General features: G+C 17.1%; 3 protein-coding genes across 3 annotated transcripts, besides 48 other annotated features; 1 reads left to right on the top strand and 2 right to left on the bottom strand. All coding sequences in view use genetic code 6, as the record gives it.

The window, feature by feature from the left end:
- Positions 1-536: 536 nt before the first annotated feature.
- Positions 537-600: a microsatellite.
- Positions 601-770: 170 nt separating this feature from the next.
- Positions 771-818: a microsatellite.
- Positions 819-853: 35 nt separating this feature from the next.
- Positions 854-901: a microsatellite.
- A 371-nt stretch (positions 902-1,272) lies between these two features.
- Positions 1,273-4,845, bottom strand: IMG5_173930 (hypothetical protein; the record flags this gene model as incomplete). The annotated part of the gene is made up of 7 exons (XM_004029690.1): positions 1,273-1,313; positions 2,162-2,272; positions 2,933-3,008; positions 3,074-3,450; positions 3,507-3,788; positions 3,847-4,722; positions 4,781-4,845. Coding segments are annotated over 7 exons (1,827 nt in total), but the record flags the coding sequence as incomplete, so codon positions are not given.
- Positions 1,660-1,724: a microsatellite.
- Positions 1,782-1,830: a microsatellite.
- Positions 1,803-1,886: a microsatellite.
- Positions 2,834-2,903: a microsatellite.
- Positions 2,844-2,890: a microsatellite.
- Positions 3,018-3,062: a microsatellite.
- Positions 3,020-3,062: a microsatellite.
- Positions 3,023-3,062: a microsatellite.
- Positions 3,025-3,062: a microsatellite.
- Positions 4,731-4,761: a microsatellite.
- Positions 4,846-7,384: 2,539 nt separating the features above from the next.
- Positions 7,385-7,422: a microsatellite.
- A 7-nt stretch (positions 7,423-7,429) lies between these two features.
- Positions 7,430-7,458: a microsatellite.
- Positions 7,459-8,587: 1,129 nt separating this feature from the next.
- Positions 8,588-8,620: a microsatellite.
- Positions 8,621-9,001: 381 nt separating this feature from the next.
- Positions 9,002-9,056: a microsatellite.
- Positions 9,007-9,051: a microsatellite.
- A 204-nt stretch (positions 9,057-9,260) lies between the features above and the next one.
- Positions 9,261-10,287: a microsatellite.
- Positions 9,447-9,471: a microsatellite.
- Positions 10,288-10,517: 230 nt separating the features above from the next.
- Positions 10,518-10,582: a microsatellite.
- Positions 10,569-10,638: a microsatellite.
- Positions 10,585-10,635: a microsatellite.
- Positions 10,586-10,665: a microsatellite.
- Positions 10,615-10,679: a microsatellite.
- A 188-nt stretch (positions 10,680-10,867) lies between these two features.
- Positions 10,868-10,935: a microsatellite.
- Positions 10,888-10,947: a microsatellite.
- A 1,282-nt stretch (positions 10,948-12,229) lies between these two features.
- Positions 12,230-12,303: a microsatellite.
- Positions 12,230-12,306: a microsatellite.
- Positions 12,231-12,321: a microsatellite.
- A 55-nt stretch (positions 12,322-12,376) lies between these two features.
- Positions 12,377-12,420: a microsatellite.
- A 45-nt stretch (positions 12,421-12,465) lies between these two features.
- On the bottom strand, positions 12,466-14,382 carry IMG5_173920 (leucine rich repeat protein; the record flags this gene model as incomplete). Its single annotated transcript, XM_004029689.1, has 2 exons — positions 12,466-13,190; positions 13,407-14,382. 2 exons carry the CDS (start codon positions 14,380-14,382, stop codon positions 12,466-12,468), a joined length of 1,701 nt encoding a protein of 566 aa, XP_004029737.1.
- Positions 12,625-12,673: a microsatellite.
- A 782-nt stretch (positions 14,383-15,164) lies between the features above and the next one.
- On the top strand, positions 15,165-18,357 carry IMG5_173910 (lipin family protein, putative; the record flags this gene model as incomplete). The annotated part of the gene is made up of 8 exons (XM_004029688.1): positions 15,165-15,203; positions 15,256-15,456; positions 15,510-15,585; positions 15,681-16,681; positions 16,782-16,846; positions 17,110-17,710; positions 18,017-18,117; positions 18,213-18,357. The coding sequence occupies 8 exons, from the start codon at positions 15,165-15,167 to the stop codon at positions 18,355-18,357; spliced, it is 2,229 nt and encodes a 742-aa protein (XP_004029736.1).
- Positions 15,631-15,676: a microsatellite.
- Positions 15,866-15,962: a microsatellite.
- Positions 15,883-15,943: a microsatellite.
- Positions 15,929-15,986: a microsatellite.
- Positions 16,472-16,508: a microsatellite.
- Positions 16,509-16,554: a microsatellite.
- Positions 16,518-16,564: a microsatellite.
- Positions 16,689-16,752: a microsatellite.
- Positions 16,746-16,778: a microsatellite.
- Positions 17,743-17,838: a microsatellite.
- Positions 18,358-18,375: 18 nt separating the features above from the next.
- Positions 18,376-18,422: a microsatellite.
- A 756-nt stretch (positions 18,423-19,178) lies between these two features.
- Positions 19,179-19,221: a microsatellite.
- Positions 19,222-20,209: 988 nt separating this feature from the next.
- Positions 20,210-20,277: a microsatellite.
- Positions 20,278-20,821: 544 nt separating this feature from the next.
- Positions 20,822-20,876: a microsatellite.
- A 630-nt stretch (positions 20,877-21,506) lies between these two features.
- Positions 21,507-21,588: a microsatellite.
- Positions 21,508-21,587: a microsatellite.
- Positions 21,589-21,967: the final 379 nt, after the last annotated feature.

The raw sequence follows: 21,967 nt of genomic DNA, 5'->3' as shown, positions 1-21,967 counted from the left end.
TCTGAATCATTAATTTGCTAAAATATTCTGCATAAACTTCCTTACTAACCTAATTCAATAACTAACTTATCATTTTTATTTTCAATATAATCCATTAATTATTTCGTTTTCATTTAAAGTAGTTTTGCTTAGATTTCTTTTTTTTTGGATACAAAGTAATATCAAGATATTCTTATTTTAAATTCAGTCGCCTATACAGTCTTTTCTTGACACACACTCCTAATATTATTCATAGTATAAGCGAAAATACTACAATTATAATCGTAATTAAAATAAAGTATATAGGTGATAAACACCACAACTTATAATCTTAATTAAAATAACATATAATTTAAGTACTATATTCCTATACCCTTCATTAATCATAGTTATAAAAAGAATTCAAATATTATTAATAAGGCTATTAATTTTAATTTATTATTATATTTATCAATCATTTATAAATTTATTTTCATATTAAAATAAAGCAAGTTTTTAATAAAACAACACGTAAAAAAAAATGGGTAACAAAATATATAAAAAAAAGAAGATTTCTAAAATATACATTTAATTTATATAACTAATAAATATATGTTTACTTTATTTAAATAGTAAACATATATATATATACTTTATTTTAATCAAAAAGGTTAAATAATATACTTAAAAACCATATCAATAAATCATTTAGTAATAATAGATTTATAAGTTATATTTACACTGTATATTTGACATTTAATACTATAAACAAAAACGGGATATTAATAACATATTTATAATTGTAAAATGACTAAATAATATATAAAGAGTTATAAATAAATAGAAAATTTTAAATAATAAAATCTAAATAGACATAATATAATGGATTATTGGTATATTTAAAAATTTTAATCAAATATTTATAAATTTTCAAATCAAATATATTAATTATTTTTTTTATATTTATTTAATTTTAATTTTTTATAAGTTTTAAATTATTCGTATAGAATTATTTAAAAATAACCATTTTTTTGTTTTGTTTCGCTACTTTTAATTTCGTTGAATTGTTTCTTTAAATAATTATAAATTCAACTATTTAGGCGAATCATCTACAAAATAAGAATTATTAAATTAATTATTTAGTTTTATTTTTAATATTAATATGTAATTTATATATAATTTTATATTTATTATCATATTTGGTATACTGAAGTATTTATAATTTATCAAATGTTAATTATACGGTTAATAAAATTGCAAATTATTTAATTTATTGGACTTTATTACTCCTTTAAATCTTAATTATCTATATTTTCATTTATATTGCTTAAAGGCTTAAAGGAGGGCTTTTTTATCTTGATAATATTATAAAATAGAATTATTTGCTGATTTTAATAAATATTATGTTCTGAAATTTTAATTTTTTTTCGGATAAATAAAGTATATTTTTAATGTAAAGAATTTCTTTTAATTTTTTTTTAATTATAGTATTTTGTTTTTTGAATGAATATTGTAAAAATATATTTATTATTATTTAAATAAGTAAAATTAAATATATTAATAATAAATAAAGTATAATATATTCAATTTTTACTTTTAATAAATAAAAAATAAATAATTATTTTTTAAATTTATTTTTAATATTAATATTATTAATTTATAAGAATTAATATGATATATATATAATTAATATTATCAAAGATATATATATATATATATATATATATATATATATATATATATATATATATATATATATATATATAAATTAAATCCAATTAAATTTAAATAGTTTATATAAGAATAAGACTCATATTTATGGTTATATTGATTAAAAATCATAAATATATAAATTAAATAATGTAAATATATATATATAAATATTTATATATAATTATATATATTTAATTAAATATATTATAATTATAAAGTTAATTATATTTTTTAATTTAATTAAATTATCTATTTATTTAAATTAAAAATAGAAAATAAATGAATATACCTATTATTTTTAAATAAAATTTTATTTTCAAATAAATAAATATATTTATAAAATATTTTTTCTTTTAAAAAAACATATATATAATATAATAACTAAAATATTTAATTTCATAAATTACTTATATTTGAACTAATATCATTTAATTAATTTTTATCTAATTAAGAAAATATATTTTTAAAGTAAATAATAATAAAAAATTACTTTTATAATTTTTGCTTTTATTTAAAATATTTTCAATGCTAGAATTACTTTCATATGCCTTAAATGAATTTCTTGCACTATTAAATTTACTAATACCAGAACTAATATTACCTAATTTATTACCAAATTCTATTTAATCTTTTTCGTCAACTATACTTCTAATATTACTTGATTATTTATTTAGTTTTTAATTTTTATTATTATTTTGATTTATATTTAAATAGATTTTAGATTAATTATCATTAAATCTACTAATTCCAGATGACATAATTTCTAATTCTTATTTTTATTAAGATCACTTTCTGATAATAATTAACTTACTTCACTATTTATATCTTATAATTTTTTAAAATTATTATTATCTATTTTTATAATATAATATTTATTTTTTTAATAATATAAATATATAATTAAAACAACCTTCTTATAAATCTGAAATCGAGAAATAAATATCGGAAGAAAGCTTATTTAATTTTTCTTATTTAATTTCCATTTTATCTTCTGAGAATATTATATTTTCAATATTCGAGCTTATTTTACTTAAGTTAATATTATTGATTTCTAATTAAATAATTTATTATTATAATTCTTTTATTTCCTGTTTATATTTTTTTTCCATTTCTTATAAAATTTGTTTTTCTTATTTATCATTTTTGGTTTTAGTTTTTTCTAATAAATATTATTTATTTTATAAATCTTACACTTTATTTTATAATTATTTCACTTTATCCTTTAAAATATTGTTATCTAAATTCTCTATAGAATATTTACCTTAAGAACTTAATGAACTATTTTCTTTTTAAACTAATTTTTATAAACTCTATACACTAATACTAATATCAGAATTCTTTATTTTTAATAATATATAATATATAATATAATATATATATATATATAATATTTAAAATTAACTTAGTCTTTATTTTCTATATTAGAAGCTAAAATATTCATTAATTCATCAAATTATTAGTTTTTATCTTCTAAATTTTTTATTTTTAACCTTAATTAAGTGATTTTGCTCTCATATTCTTTTCTTGCTTAATTAATTTATTCTTTTTTTATTTATTCCATAGACATGTTTACATTTTTATTTTTATTTAACATAGTCTATGCACTTTCTCGTTATTCCTTTAATTTCTTTTCTAATTTAAGCCCTTCGATTTAATCTTAAAGTTCTAATTCTCTTAATGTCAATTCCCTTATTTTTTATTTCAATTGTCTTTATTCTAATATAAACTCGCTATTTTTTCCAAAATCCCAACTTTATCCATCTAATCTTAGTCCCAATACTAATATATATATATATATAATTCACATATATAATTAATATTTTTGTTTTTTTTACAATTTTATGTTTTTATTTAATATTCAGTTAACTTTTCATTTATTTATTGTAAATTTTTAAGTTCTTAAGATAATATTTTTCTTTCCTCAAATATTTGGTTATAATCATCCTAAACTTCTTTCAATTAAGAAGTTAATGAAGCAATTTATGTAGAATATTATTTTTACATTTTTTCATTTTCTTAAGCTAAATAATAGTTTTTACTTGAAAACTCTTTTGTTTTTTGTTCTTCTTATTTAAGTTTTTCAGAAGTACTATTATATTTAATTTATAAATCTTCACCTTTTTGATTTATTATTTAAAAATATAAATTATATATAATGTTTTTTTAGTTTTTTACTTTTTGTTTTTTCTTCTTAATATTCTCTAATTTTTTATTCTAATTATTAAGAAAGAGAATCTATTTCCATTTTAAGATCATCTTCTTACATTTTCATATTTTCAGCTTAATTTTTATTAATAATTTCCATTTCATCTAATCTTACTTCCTTATCGAAATTCATTATATATTTCATCTTTGTTTCTTCTTTTAATTTCTCGAATTCATAATATAAAGTTTCATATTTTCTATTAATAATAACATAATCAGTTTTCGCATTTCTCAATTCATTAATTTCATCGCTTTTTAACATTAACTAATCTTCATATTTTTCAATAATCTATCCTTAAGCCTTTAAATTTAATCTTAATTCATCATTTTCATTTATTAATTATTCAATTTTCCTAACCAGATTTTAATTTGAATCTAAACTTTCGCTAACTTCTGAATGTACTGATTAATCTATAACAGAATTTTCTTATTTATTATTATTATTAATCTCTTTTTATTATTTTTAACCATTATTGTTATTACTTGTATCATTTTCATTAATTTTTTTCTTCATCTGCTCTAAAAGTCCCTTAAATTTTTTTATTTCCATTTTTAATTCTTCTCTTGTAGGCGCCCTTATTCTTGGAGGACCTTTATTTAACATACTTACTATTTAGTTGTCAATTTAATCATCTGAAACATTCTTTTAAACACATATTTATCGTAAAGTTTCTATTATTGAATCTTGATCGGCAACATCTTTTTATAATTAAGCTATTAATTCACTTCTTTTGTGCTCTTTTGTTAATTTTTCTAATTGTTTATTCTCTTTTTTTAATAATTAATTCGAATTCATTAATGCCCGTATTTTATCAGCATGTATACTATTTAAAGCAGCAATTTTTTCTATGTTTTATATATATATATATATATATATATATATATTATGCTTTTTTTTATTAACAATCTGCAGCATTTTCTTTTGCTTAATACATTACTAGAATTTCATTTATACTTTCTAGCTTTACTTCTAAGTCTTTATTTCTTTATTTTAAATTGCTTATTTTTTCACGATCTTATAAAGTTGTCATTTTTTTTTTATATATTTTTTTTTAAATGTTCCCTTTATATTTTTGATTTGTAAAAGTTATATTTAAAATTTGTTTTATTATAATTAAATTTAATTAATTAATATACATACATATATTTATTTAAAAAAATAAAAAATTATAATATATGATAATAAATATTTTTTAAACTTTTTTTTATATTAAGTTTAATTAATTATAAATAAATGACGACTAGATTAAAATTTTAAGTTTAAGACAATTTTTTTAAATTTAAAAAACATAAATAATTTAACATTATATAAAAATAAAAAAAAAAAATTAATATAATTATTTGTATATAAAATTATTTTTTTTTAGCTAAAATAAAATAATCTATTACCTAAATAAATTTTATTTGATATTATTATTATATATTCACTTCTAAAAAAATAAATATAAAAAAAAATGCGTAAAGAAAACTAATTATGTCTCAAATTTCTTATATAAGATGTGAATTATTTTTCCTTAACAATTTTAGCAATTTCCATATTATTTTTAGTATTTTGCATATATTTAGGAAGAGAATTAATAAAAAAAAAGGATTTTTTTCCTTTAAAAGAAAAATCAAGTACTTGTACATTTGCTTTTTTTATAGCCTGTATATTAAATTTTATGTCCATGCCTTTATTAATAATAATTTTTTACATCCGAAAAGATCGAGAATACCAAATAGGAGGTTAATTAGAAAAAGCAATCAAATTTATTTATTTATTTTCTCGTTTCTCAATGCAAACAATTTACATAGTGAAAGGCTTGAGATTATTTTATGCATTCGAAATTTAATATTAGAACAATATTTTATAAAAAATAATGAAAAATGAGCTATATTTACTTACAATATCACTCTCTGTATCTTTAATTTCCTCAATATACTTATAAAAATTTTACTATAGACAATTACTATTAGTAATAGAAACAGGCTGTAATTTTTCCTTTATAAAATATTGGAGTATAATAGTTATATTTGATATTATTCTACTCGTAACAATACTCTATTTACTTAAAAATGTATTCGGATATTACAATATAAAATCAGAAATCATTCTTATAATTTTAACTGATTTAGTACTTTTTTTAATTGCATATTTTTTCTTTTATATAGATAAACATAATATGTTTTGTGAAAATAATTAAAATACATATGATTTATTATCAGTCATTTTATTTGGGGGAATATAAATAAGAGCACTTATACATATATTATATTGCGTTTATAGACCTTTAAAATTAGCTTTTAATACATCAATACCTTTACCAAGAGTGGACATATTAATAAATTAAAATAACGAATTTGATAACGAAAATGATTAAATTAGAAATTTTTTGTAAATATTATCACAAGATGAATGTATAAAGGCGTTTAATTGTTTTTTAAAATATATAGATTCTTAAAAACATATAGATGGTTTTATAAAAGAAACTCTAGAAAGAAAACTCGGAAAAAATCAATAAGATTCATATTTGGATTTATTATAGTATTACTTAAGAATGTTTCCTGCAATTTAAAATAATGATATTAATTGTATGAGAATGAATCTTTAAAGCTTTAAAATCGTTAGAAACTACGAGGAAGAAGCTTTAATAGAAAATTAGCAAGAAATTACTATAGGGTTAATTGGAGAAAAAATAAAGAAAAAAAAAGAAAACAAGTTAAAGTTAATAGTATTACTAATACTAGTTTAAAAGAAAATTTAAAATACACAAAATTGTCTAAAAACGATTTTGGTGGGGAAAATGAAGGAGTTAAATTATAGGTTTTAATCATTAATTAATATGTACTTTAGATTTTGAAGGTTTTATGGTATTGTTTGTATGTAAAAACTAAGAGTTATTAAAAACTTATTGATTTATTTTAAAAATATTAAAATGTTTCGATTCAATTTATTTAACTTAATATGTAGACAGCTTGTAACTATGGTGTGTATGAATGATTTGTTTTTTTTTCATTATTATTAATTTATTTTAATTATTTAAATATATGAAATAGAAAGAATTTGAAAAGAATTTTTTTTTTCTACTTTTTGTTTTTAAATGGAATTAGGTATTATCAATAATTTCTGAAACTAAATATAAAATACTTAATTTATGTAAATTATTAAGTTTCAAATATCTAAAATTTATATAATTTTAATAAATAATAATTATAAAAAATAAAATGAACAATTATTACATAATTTTAATTTTTTAATAAATAAACATTAAATAATATGTATTTATATATATGTATATATAAATTAAAATAAAGAAAAAATAAATATTTTAAAATTTAATTAAAAAATATATTTTGTCCAAATAAAATTAAATATCAAAAGAAAAATAGTATTTAAATGAATAAAAACACTAACTTCCTTTTTTTTAAAAAAAAAATTAAGTAAGAAAAAGAATTAAATTAATTAAAATATAAAATTAATTTTAATTTTATATTTTATATTTTTGATGTCTAAAAAGATATAAATTGGAATATATATTAATATATATATATCTATAAATATATATTTTTGATATATTTATTTATTTATTTATTTATATTATTAAATTAAATATATTTATGAGGCATATAATTTTATTTTAATCAATAAAAATAATAATATATTATATTTATTTTAAATCCTAAGTATAATATTTAAATATTATTTTTAGAAATTAATTAAAAAATATTATTTATATAAAAAAAGCACTAAAAATAAAATTAAGTAAAATAAAAATTATTATGTAATAAGAAATTATAAGTTAAGGAATTATAGATAAAAAATCAAAAGAACTTTTAGAAAAAATCCAAGAAAACAATATAAATTTCATAATAAAAAGATATGAACTAATGAAACATTATTTTAAATACTAATTTTTATATTATTATAATTAAGAAAATAGTTCTAAATAGAGAGTATAGATAATGTAATAAATATTCGACGACATCCTAAAACCGGAAAGGAATAAAAAATTAAGCCAAGAATTATTAATTTTAAATATAGTAAAAGAAAGATTTAAAGAAATAAATTTCATTGTTGAAGAAAATATTAAAAATTCTTTTTTTGAATATATTGCTAGAACTTTAATATCTAAATAAAAAGATATAATCTCTTAAGATTTTGAAAAAATATTATAAATTTTCGATAATAACGAAAAAGCTATATAACTAGGAAACATGATCATTGAAAAACTTAAATAAAGAAACATTGAATAATAATAATTATATTAACAATAATAAATACAAATGTAAAGAAATAATTAATAATAACAATTAGGGGATAAAAGGAATACAAGTTTTGATAAAAATATTTAATAACTTGAATAAAATCAGAGTATTTAAACAAATTAAATTGATTATTAGTAATATTAAAGGTAATAAATGTAATAGAAATATTAACAATAGTTATTAAGTTAAAAATAATAATAATCACAATAATAATATATATAGCCTTAACAATAATTATAATAAAATATAATTTAAGGATAAATTCCTTAATAATAATATAATCCTTAATAATTTGCTTAAAATTAAAGTTAAAATTAATAATAAATATATTCATAATAAAAATAGCCGTAATAATAATAAAATACTGAAAATTAATAATTTGGCACAAATTATTAATATAATAAATACAATAATCCACAAATTTAATAACAATAAAACTAATAACTTATTGCTCAATAATAAGGTCAATAATAGTAATAATAATAATAATAATAATAATTTTATAAAAACACACAACATAATTTCGAATAACAAGTGGGTTAAAATCAAATTTTAAATTCTTAAAATATATAAAATCAATAAAATTAATAAATAAAAAACAGAAATATTAATCTTAAATATGAATAAAATAATCCATAATCTATATAATACGATAATAATTTTTAACAAAAAAATTAAATTTATCCAAATTATATATAATAAGAAGGATAAGAATACCCTCAAAACACTCATAATAATTTAAAATAAGAAAATATTAATATTTAAACAAATTAAATGGAAAATTTCACTAATAGATAGAATTAATAATAATAGTAAATACCTCAAAATACTATTTTATAAAAATAATATTAAATTAACCCTAATTAAGCATAATCTTTAAAATAGTAATAATAACTATAATAATAATAATAATAATAACTACAATAATAAAATAAATTAAAAGAATTAAACGCATTAGAGTTATAAGAAACTGAATAAGTTAGAATAAATTTAATAAAATAATAGCCTATAACAAAATAAGAATAAGAAATTGTTAAAAAAAACTAAAGAAATACTTAACAAAACCCAAAATAGCAAAATAAAAAAAACTCTATAGGCTAAAATTTATCATAAATAGATAAATAAATCCCTATACAGTAATAATAAATATAATAAGTATAATAATTATAATAAAAATAATAAATATAATAAGTATAATAAGTGTAATAGGCATAATAAGTATAGCAAGCGTTATAAGCTTAATAAGCTTAATAAGTATAGTAAGTGTAATAAGCATAATAAGTATAATAAGTATAATAAGTATAATAGCTCTAATAAGCATAATAAGTATAATAAGTAGTATAATAAGTATAACAAGTATAATAAGTATAATAGGCATAATAAGTATAATAAATATAATAAGTATAATAATTATAGTAAGTACAATAAGTATAATAATTATAATAAGTATAATAAGTATAATAAATATAATAAGTATAATAATTATAGTAAGTATAATAAGTATAATAAGTATAGTAAGTATAATAAGTATAATAAGTGTAATAAGTATAACAAGTATAATAAGTATAATAAGTATTATAGGCTTAATAAGTATAATAAGCATTTTAGGCATAATAAGCATAATAAGTATAATAAGTATAATAGGTATAATAAGCATAATAAGTATAATAAGCATTATAGGCATAATAAGTATAATAGGCATAATAAGTATAATAGGCATAATAAGTATAATAAATATAATAAATATAATAAGTATAATAAGTATAATAAGTATAATAAGTATAATAAGTATAATAAGTATAATAGGTATAATAAGCATAATAAGTATAATAAGCATTATAGGCATAATAAGTATAATAAGTATAATAAGTATAATAAGTATAATAAGTATAATAAGTATAATAAGTATAATAAGTATAATAAGTATAATAAGTATAATAAGTATAATAAGTATAATAAGTATAATAAATATAACAAGTATAATAAGTATAATAAGTATAATAAGCATAATAAGTATAGCAAGTATAATAAGTATAACAAGCATAATAAGTATAATAAGTATAATAAGTATAATAGGCATAATAAGTATAATAAGTATAATAAGTATAATAAGTATAATAGGTGTAATAAGTATAATAAATGCAATAAGCATAATAAGTATAATAAATTCCTGAAAGTACCCGAACCCCTTAAAATTTTAATATTGAAAAAATTCCTATTGATGAAATAACATTAATCCAAGATTAATTTAATTGTTTAGTAAATTTTTTAGAAAATACCTATATTGATAATACCATTAATGAATTTGTGATAAATAAAAACTACGATAAAAGAAAAAGATACATTTAATAAAAAAAATATGAATAATACTAAAATTAATAAAAACAATACTAATTATAATAATAATAGTAATAATAATAATAATAACAATAATAATAGTAGCAATAATAATAATAATAATCCTAATAAAATTAAATATAATAACAATAAATTTAATAAAATTAAATACAATAATAACCTTAACAATAGAATTAAATACAATAACAACCTTAATAATAATATTTAAAAACATCTTAATAGTCATAGCAATATCCTCCTTAAAATATCCCACAATAATAATAATTTTAAAACCAATAATAATAATAATAATAATTCTAAAACTAGCAAAATTACATTTAATAATAACCTTAACAATAAAATCTAAAATAGCCACCTCCACCACCTTAATAACAATAAGTAAATCCTCCAATAATTCCTCCAAAATAACCCCCATAATAACAACAATAAATTCCCCCATAATAACCACCACAATAAATTCCCCCATAACCATAGCAACAATTCATCCCGAACCCTACTTAATATCGCCCTAACTAATAATAAACTCCATAACAATAACAACAATATTATTCATAATAATCAAAAGTATAATAAACATAACATCAATACCCAATAAAAAACCCTCATTAATACCCCTAAAACACTCCTCTCCATCATGGCTAACCATAATAATCTTCCCAAGCCAACCAATATATGGCTTATCCATAAAATTACCCATAAAATACTACCCAACCTCCACCAATAAACCACCTCAACAACTCCAATATTCAAGCTGACCCAAAATCCCTTAACTAAAAACGTCCTTTATAACATTAACTAAACTCCCACTTATCTTAAGAAATTACCCCCGAACAAATAAATAAAAAATACATAATGGATCATTTAAAAGACTAGGAAAATACAGATAATTAATTCATAAAGATACTCACTTAGCACCAATAATAATATCCTCCGTGTGAAAATATACACTATTAAGATCATCCCGCACCTCCACCAGCTCCTACTAATATTCAATCACCAATTTTTGCAAGCAATTAAAAACATTAAAGTTAAAAAAATAATTAATAAATAGCACCTCCACCTCCAGTTTTTGCTTAAAATAATAATAATACTAATTATATGGAGAACAATAGTGATTATTATTAATAATAATAATATTCTCAATACCAATAATAATATATACCAAAGTAAATGGCTCATAATTAAAATGCAGTAAGCAATATTTGTATAAATAATATAGATAATATATCTATTAATATACATAATTGCTAGACAGGTAATTAGTACAAAAAACTTGATAAAAACTCAGTTATTTAATACATTAAGCATTAAATTCATGATTTAACTTTATTTTAAAAAGTAGTGAAAGATTTGGAAAGAGTTTGTAATGAATAAACTATAAAGCTTAGCTTTAATTACGAACTTTAATTTAAAAGATTATACATACATGTAGTTTAAAATGAAAAGTTAAAAACTTAAGAATATGGAGAGGCTATTATTACTTTTGATACGGAAAAAAAATGCTTTGTTTTGGATACTTATGAATATTAGTTTTTAGATGATAAATAATATAATAATTAATTAATTAGTGATGTTATTAATCATTGGATTATCCATGAATAAAATTGTGTGAAATAATGATAAACTATACTATTTATTTTGCTTTTTTTTATATATATATATATTATATTCTATTAAATTAGAAAAAATTTATATATTCAATTATCATTTGATATATAAAAATTTATTTAATTTTTAATAATAATAATTAATATATTTATATATATATATATATATATATATATATATATATTTATATATAAATATATATATTTATATTTATATTTAATTTATTTTTTATTTTAATTTCAATAAATTATTTAAATAAATACATAAAAATTAAATTTATTAATCTATTTATAAATTGTATTATATAAAAATATAAAGTATATATATATAAAACTTAAATAAAATAGATTAACAAAATATAACAAATATATATATAATTCATTAAACAATTTCCATTTATGCTGCCACTAGCCATTTTCTTAAAGACAAATAAATATTGTCAACATCCACAAAAACCTATTATCTCTAAAAAACCGGAAAACTTGAAATGGGTACAACTCTTGGTTTTTCTTCATCTTTTCCTGTTTTTTTTTAAGGTTTTTTATCTTGTTTTTTTACTTCTTTTTTTTTATTATCTTTTTTTTTAGGATCTAGAACTTCTGTTTCAATTGGTTTTTCAGACTCTTCTTGTTATTTTAGCATTAAATTAATTTTTTCAGCATTTTTTTTAATCAATTTCTACTCATTTTCAATAGGAAAGAAAAATTCAGGCACTTTCAGTATATTTTCCTCAAAAATAGGGTACTTATACTTCAAAACCTTCGGCATATTCCCATCTGAGTTCCATTTTTATAAATCTAGCCTAAATAAACCCACAAAAGCAGTACTCTCTTCAGGAAAACCAGTCTATGGGTCTATTTTGACCTATTTTTCTTCCTAATTTTCTATATTTTCCATTAAAGGTTCAGTTTTGTAAATTCTACAAATAATACCTTTATTAAGCATTTCTTTAGTTTAAATATTTACCGGAAATTCTTCTATAAAATCAACTTTCATATCCAATCTAAAATAATCCTCGTCCTTACAAATTTCCTCAGAAATAGCTTTGCCAGTCAAATTATGGTTTATTTCAGGAATTTCCGAAGGAATTTCAAATTTGGCCTCTTTTTTATTACTAGCAACAGGTTTTGCCCCTTTTTTATTTGCAGTCTATTAGTTTTATTATGCTAAAAGTTCCTTTTTACTATTTTCCTCTTAAGTTTAAATAATTTATAGTCTTTCATTGACCTTCATTAGCCTTATTTTATGCATTCTTTCTATTACTTTGGGCCTAGTATCTATTAATGTACCGTTTGGAAGCTCAAAAATGCAATAATAACAGGTTTGAAATTATTCAGGGAATTATTCGGCTTTCGGGAAAGCTTATTTATCTAAAACTATACCTTCAGGTAGGTTTTCTAATGTATCAATTTTAAAACGGATTTTTATTTATTTTTAAGATTTTCCTGAATATTATTAAATTTAATTTTATAAAATTTATGTATTCGCAGCTTCGTCTAATTAGCTTTCTTCGGGAATTTCTTATATTTATTATTATATTTTCTCATCCTCTATTATTTCTCCTTTTATGATTTTTTCGTTATCTAAGTATTCTAGATTTATTAAGGCATGAATTAGTCCTTTTTTATAATTAGAAAGCAAACATATAGGATTTCCATATGCGCAAAGCATTTTTAAACTACTTAAATTGCAAACTACGGAAAGTAAGTTTTATATATCTTCTAAAAGATTATTTGAGATATCTAAACAGACTAAATTAGGGAAAAACTTAGGTATATTAGTAATCTAATTATCATTTAATTTATTAAAGCCTAAACCTAAGAAAAGGAGGCTTTTTGAAGGTTTCATTTAAATAGAAATCTGAGAAATGTGATTTTAAAATAAATGCAATTCTAATAATTAAGGTGGTATATTTTCTATAGTGGTGATTAAATTTTAATTTAATTCTAATATTTTCAAATTCTTTAAGTTTAAAAGTTCTTTGTCCATACAATTTATATATTATCTATTAAATTTTAAGTCTAAAAATACCTCCCGAAGGTATTCTTTATTGCAAATAAAATCCGCGTAACCATTTTCTAGTAATTAATTATATATTTATTCAGTTTATTCACTCCATTATTTTACTTTTTATAAATCTATGTTTAAATCGTCAGGACGAAGTTCATATAGAGGAAGTTCGCGTTTAGGACGCTTTTCTAAAAGAGTAAAAATTCGAAGTTCTTCCTCGATTTTTTTCCAAAATAAAGTATGAAAATCATACATTTATTTATTTGGTTTTCTTATTGTCGACATTTAAATTTTATTTTATATTTTTTTATTTTATTGAAAATAAGTTTTTTTTAATTATATAATTAAAAATAAAAAAAACATAAAAAATTTTATATATATTTAATATATAATTATATAAAAATGGAAAATAATAATTTTAGTAAATAATAATAAGAATAAGCAATTTAAGATTTTTAAAATTACGAATTTTTATTTAATAAAATATATAAGGAATGTTTTAGAAATATAATCCCTTAATATTAATATATAGATGATTAAATTAAAAATTAATTAACAAATTGTTATTTTAAATTATTCTAGTCTTATAAAATAATCACTGAATAATTTTAGCAATATTAAGTTGATATTGAAGATAATTAAGATGATGATGACGATTTTGAAGACATTGAACATGAAGATGAAATAGAAGATCAAGAATTAAATTAAAATTAAGAATTTAAAAATTATTTCGATAAATTTAAAAAAAAATGAAAATAATATTAATTTTTTGTTTGTAAAATATAAAATTTTTTATCAGATTGTATAAATAGATATGCATGCTTTTTTTTTATTTTATTTTAGTAGATTTAAATACTTTTTTATTTTTTATTGATTTTAATTTATAGTATATATAATTCATTGAAATTTTTTATTTTATAAAAAAAAATATCTATAAAATTATTAAATCATTTGGATATTTATTAAAAAAATAAATATGTTTTAATTTAAATAATTTCAAAAAAAATATACATATTTATTTATAATTAAAAAAAAAAAATTGTATTTATTTTTATTTAAAGAAAAAAATGATTGATAAAATAAAGCAAGTATTTGACATAAACCAAGTATTTAATATAACAAAATATATGTTTTAAAAATAAAGTAAATATAAAAAAGTCCACATTAAGTGGATGTGTAGATATAATTGTAGTAGAATAAAAAGATGGTTCATTAAAATCAACGCCCTTCCATGTAAGATTTGGAATATTAAAGGTATTAAGGAGCAATGAGAAAATAGTATCAATAAAAATTAATGATATTTTACAAAATATAACAATGAAAATGGATTCTACTGGGGCAGCATATTTTGAAGAAATAGTAAATTTATTTCTATGTATAAAAGAAATTATTTAAATATGATATAAAAAAAGAGAGAGGAAAAATAATTAGATAAATAAAGTTAAAATATACATTTAATGTCTTAAGATGAATTTTCAGATTTAGATAGTATATTTATATAAAGAAAAAAATATACATATGCTAAATAAAAAAATATATAAATATATATATATATATATATATATACATATATTATATAAAAGTATAACCTTATCCTTTATCAGATGATGAAAAAATATCTGTAAAAAAAAAAAGTGAATAGAATCTTACAATTTTAAATGACAAAAATTAAATTTAAAATTCTTAAAAAGAAAAAGAAAAAAAGCAAGAAAAAAATTTCATGAATTTATTTGGTCTTTTTGGTAATAAATAAAAGGAAGAATTAAAAAAAGATGAAATATCAATTAAAAAAGAAGAAAATAATAAAGAAGAAATAAAAAAAGAAGAAGCTAAAAAAGAAGAAATACAATTAAAAAAAGAAGAAATTTCATTAAATAAAGAAGAGATTTTATAAAAGAAGGAAGATATTTAATTATCTAAAGATTAAATTTTAACAAATAAAGAAGAATAAAAAAAAGAGTAAACAATAATAAAGCAAGATGTTATTTAATCAAAAAAGGAAGAAACATAAAAATAAGAAAATTTTTTAAAAAAGGAAGAATTTAAATAAACCAAAGCATAAATAGAAAATTCGGATGACTAAAAACCAAAGAATAATTCTATTGAAAAAAAAAACATTTAAGAAAAACTAAACGAAAAAAATATTTAAATAAAAGAAGTTAAATAATAAATGGACGAAATAATAGAAAATTTATAATAAAAAAAACTTTTTTTATAAGAAAATTTTAAAAGAGACTCTTCTGCTAAATAAGAAAATTTAAATTCCTCTAAAGACAAAATATCAGCCAAAAATATATAAAATAAACAAGAAATATAACAATAATAAACATAAAAAAACTTAAATAATATTAGTTAATAACCTAATTCAGATAATAAAGAAGATGAAAAAAAAAGAAATATAGAAAAAAAAATAGATGACTAAGAAGAAGAAGAAGTAGAAGACGAAGAAGAAGAAGATGAAGAAGAAATTGGAATGTCTTTATGTGGAAACATTACATTTAAAAAAGATTAAGAAATAGACCTATATGAATTATTTAAAAGTAAAAAAGTTACATTTGAATAATTTATATAAGATCCTGCAAAAGTAGATTTATAATATATATATATATATATATATATATATATATATATATATATATATATATATATATATATTATTTATTTTATATTTATTTAATTTTTAGATATTAAATGATAAAAATCTTCTTCTTAAATCAAAGATCATTTGTATCCTTGGGATGTAGCCTCAGTTATATTATTAAGCAGACTTTGCTTTAAATAAAATATTTCTGATGAAATTTTACAGAATTTAATGAAATCTAAAAAAAAGTCTTTTTTCGATGTTTTTTTTTGGAAAAGGGCAACAACATAATAAAAAAAAGAATAGTTGAAAATCAATATAGAAAATGTTAATGAAACTCAAAAAAATACACTTGAAAATTAAAAAAATATTAATTAAGATCATAAATTAGAAAAATCACCTCAAAATTCTCCTTATTCTGCAAATAATAGAAAATAAAGTGATGATGTTATGTCTTTTTAAAGTGATTATAGCCCTACTTTTGAAAAAGCTAGAATAAGGAAAGTTTATAAGCCTAAATCTGAAATTTTAAAGTCATTTAATTTAAAACCAGGAGTTAATAAAATAAATTATACAGTAAGTACTTAATTATAAGGTTAATAAAATGTAGAAGGCCGTATTTTCCTCTGGCCATATAATGTATAAATTATTATTTCAGATATAGATGGTGCTATTACTAAATCAGATGTGCTCGGTCAAATTATGCCTTTAGTAGATAAAGATTGGTCTCATTAATATGTTATTGGTTTATATTAAAATTGTATTAAAAATGGTTATAAAATACTTTATTTGACAGCTAGGGCAATAGGTTAATCAGAATCTACAAGAAATTTTATAAAAAATTTAAAGTAAGCAAATAAGAATCTACCTTGTGGACCTGTTATTACATCCTCTGATAGACTTCTACCATCTTTTAAAAGAGAAGTTATTGATAAAAAACCAGATGTTTTTAAAATTTAGGTTTTGAGAGAAATATAATCTATTTTTCCAAATTAAAATATATATTATGCAGGATTTGGAAATAGGGAAACTGTAATTATAAAATAAAAACATATAATTATTAAATATAATATATATATATATATATATATATATATATATATATATTTAAATATTTTTATATATAGAAATATAAAAATATATATAACTATATATAATATTTTTAAGTATTTATAATAAAATAAATTAATTTTAATAGATATACTTATAATAATTTTTTAATAAGATATATATAATTTTAAAATATTATATAAATATATATGTAAATTTATTATTTTATTTAATAACATATTACCAAATATATAAATATATATATACATAATTTTATTTATAAAAAAGGACGCTATTGCTTATAGATCTGTCGGTATAAGTATATAAAAAATATATATTATTAATCCTGCAGGAGAGTTATATTAGTTCAATAATACTTTTAAAAAATCGTTTTAATTTAATTTATATATATATTATTATTATTTTATTATATAAAATTAATTTTTTTTAAAAAAAATAAAATAAAATTAAATTAAATAAAAAGATATTAAATGTTAAATGATATGGTTGATATTGTTTTTCCTCCTTTAAATGAAAACGAAGAGATAATTTCAGAAGAATATAATACATTCAATTTTTGGAGTATAAAGCCTAATAATATAGATGATATTGAAAACTTTCTAAGCTGAAAAAATTAATATAAAATATTAAAATAAATATCTTTTAAATATAATATATTTTTTAATAAAATATAAATAGATACATATATAATTTTATATTATAAAATACTTTATATATTTATAAATATTTTTAAAAAACTACTTTTATATCTTAAATAAAAAAAACATGATATTAGTTATTAAATATCTATTTATATTTTAAATATTACTAAAATTATTTAACTCTTAAGAAAATCTATAATTATATTTCAATAGACTCAATTCATACTAAGTCATAACAAATAATACCATAAATTATTATTGGATAAATTCTTATATAGCCTCTTCTTCCTAAAATTAACCTTTGATTTTAGCTTAAAATAATTCCTATATTTAAATATAATGCCATTAAGAAAATAATCTAAAAACAAGAGAAATTTTAAAATGCTTTTAAAAAAAAAATTGTGCAAACACATGTGAATAAAGTGAAAAATGTTAATGGAAATAATCAGATTAATAAGGTTATTTTATCAAAGATATAATAAAATTAGGTTCAGATATAGAAAACTAATAAGAAATAAAAACCGAGCTAGTATGCCTTGAAAAAGACACATAAAATAATACTCATGATGGCTATTTAGGATTAGGAGAAAGTTAATAAAACGAAACACATTGGTTAGATTATTTAAATAATTAATAAAACTTGACATTTTCTCTATGTTTGAATTAAGACAAAGAAGGATTTTTAAGTTTAGGAGGATTTAATTATGAATTTCATATATAAAATTAATAACATATAATTCTGCCATTTAAAGTAATTGAAAGACAATATACAGTTTCAGTTACTGATTTTTAAGTAAATATTATATATATATTTATGTACATATTTATATAAAAATTTTTACATTTAGTTTGGTTAATTAATTAATTATTAAAATTAAGAAATCTAAGATGTTCCAAATGCTGTTTTTGATTTTTCGACAAAATTTGTAATAGTTAATAAAGATATTTTTGAGTTTAAAAATAAATAATTTTTTAATATTTATTATTTTTTTTTAAAAAAAAAATAAAAAATAGATTTTTAGTTTAATAAATTAATTTATCTTGTATAAATAAATGTGCTGGAAAAATTAATGAAAAATTAAATTAAACTCAATTTGCCCTTAATAGGACACTTTATCAAAATATAGAAGATTTTTATTAAACATTTCCTATTATATAAGTTTTATTCTATCCAAATATAAATATGTAATGGAAACCTAGTCAATATTTGTTTCAAAAAGAAGACTAAACAAATTTATTTACTTTCTCATTTATATTAAACGAAAATGAATTAGATAATCGAATTCATTTTGGAGTTAATTTTTTCGAAAATTATGATATCTTATTTGATAGAGAAAACTAAAAAATAGTATTGGCTAAAGCAGAATGTAAAAACTTAAATATAAAAGTTTCAAAAATGAACTAAAATTCACAAATAATATAAAATGCTTAAAAAAAAGAAGGATTTGAAAAAAGCTTAAAAAATTTGTAAAACTTAATCAATTAAGAAAAAAAAATTAAATTTACAGATAATATAAGTTAAATAAAAAAATTAAAAATATAATTAATATGTATTAATTATATTTTTTTCTAGGTATTTATGCAATAATATTTATAACTATATGTCTTTTAAGCGTATTTATTTGGTATATTTTTGCTAATTTTTTTGAAAATTAAGAATAATAAAACTAATAATAAACTAATAAAATAAAATAATAGAATTATGAAATTGTTGTTGATTAAGATATTTAATTAAAAAGATAAGAAAACTTATATGGATATTAAAATGACGCTATTTAAAAAAAAGGAAAAAAACATAAAATACAATAATGAAAGATAAATATATATATATATATATATATATATATATATATATATATATATATATATATATATATTTATTTATATGCTTTTATTTAAGACAAATATTTTGTATTTTAATTTATTATTTTTTTTAAATTATTTATATAATAATATATAATTAATAATTACATAGTTTCTAATTTTATTTAAATAAAATTATTACTATATTTTATTTTATTTTTAATAATTTTTTTAAACATAATTATTTATAATGGTTAATGTTTTTTAACTTTTTAGTTTAGATATTTAAATTTTAGACTACCTTTTTTTTTTTTAATATTTTATGATATTGTTTGTTAAAGATTTTAATTAAATAAATTTTATTATTTATCAATTATATTTATTTATATTTTTCATAATTTTTCTATTTGTCTTTTAATAAAAACAAATCTTTATTTTTAAAAATAAGTATTAAATAAAATATATCATATTTAATAATAAATAAAAGATTTAATAATTTTTTTATTTATGATATATAAGTAAAATTATTTATATTCCATTAATCTAGTCAAATATAATTTAACATAATATTGGAATTAAAAATATATAATAATATGTTATGGGCACTTTTATACAGGGTAAAACTACTTTTAAACTAAAATAATAGATAATAAATCTTTAAAAATAAAAATAAAATAATAAATTATTTACTTTAAAATGAAAAAAAAGATCCTAAATACATAATTATTTAGGAACATTTTTTTTAATAAATATATTTTAAATTTTAAATTATTATGAAGAATTTTAAGTACATATATTAAAATATACATTAAATTATTTTAAAAATTTTAAAAGTATTTATTAAATAAGCAAGAAAATACAGTATTTATATTACTTACAGTATTATTTCATACATTAAGTAATATATTTTATATAATTCTGGGCTTAGTGGATCCTGGTATAATTCCTAAAATAGTATATAAAGCAATTTTACTTAATAATTTCTTAAATTAAAAAGAACTAACAATATGAACAAGAAAAAGAAAACCTACAAATTCCATTATAAATATAAAAGAATAAACGCCGAAGAAATAAAGAATTCTTAGCAATGAATAAAACTCATTTTTTAAGAATTAAATATTGCAAAATATGTAAAAAATATAATAATTTTTTTTTTTTAAATAAAGAAATAAGGTGCACTATATCGTCCTCCTAGAACTTCACATTGTTATATATGTAATAATTGTGTGGAAAGATTTGACCATCATTGTCCTTGGATAGGTTCTTGTATAGGGAAAAGGAATTATAGGTAATTATTTTTAATAATAAATAAAATATATATATATATATATATATATATATATATTTATATATTTATATATTTATATATTTATATATTTATATTACATATATATAATTTAAAATATAGATACTTTTATTTATTTTTAATGAATTTAATATTTCTTCTTTTTACAACAATAATATTTAATTTAAAAATATTATCTTTAAATGAACCTAAAAATCATATTATTTCAATTATATGTGTTATATTAGGATTTATAGTAAATATATTATTTTAAATATATATAATTTTTTAAAAAAAAACAGACTTTTTTTTTGTATTAGGATTGTATATTTTTCATAATTTTCTTATTTTAATAAATATTACTACAAATGAATATTTAAAAAAAGTTTGGTTTCTTAAAAGTAGAAATCCTTTTAAAAATTAAAATTTATTTAAAAATTTCAAATAATCATGTGCAAGGTATATAGTCCCATCTTTTTTAAATATATA

The sequence above is a fragment of the Ichthyophthirius multifiliis genome (assembly GCF_000220395.1).
Source record: "Ichthyophthirius multifiliis unplaced genomic scaffold scaff_1120509251274, whole genome shotgun sequence".
In the NCBI taxonomy this organism is placed as follows: Eukaryota; Ciliophora; class Oligohymenophorea; order Hymenostomatida; genus Ichthyophthirius; species Ichthyophthirius multifiliis.
The sequence above is the reverse complement of the archived record's forward strand: the minus strand, read 5'-3'. Positions and strand labels throughout refer to the sequence as shown.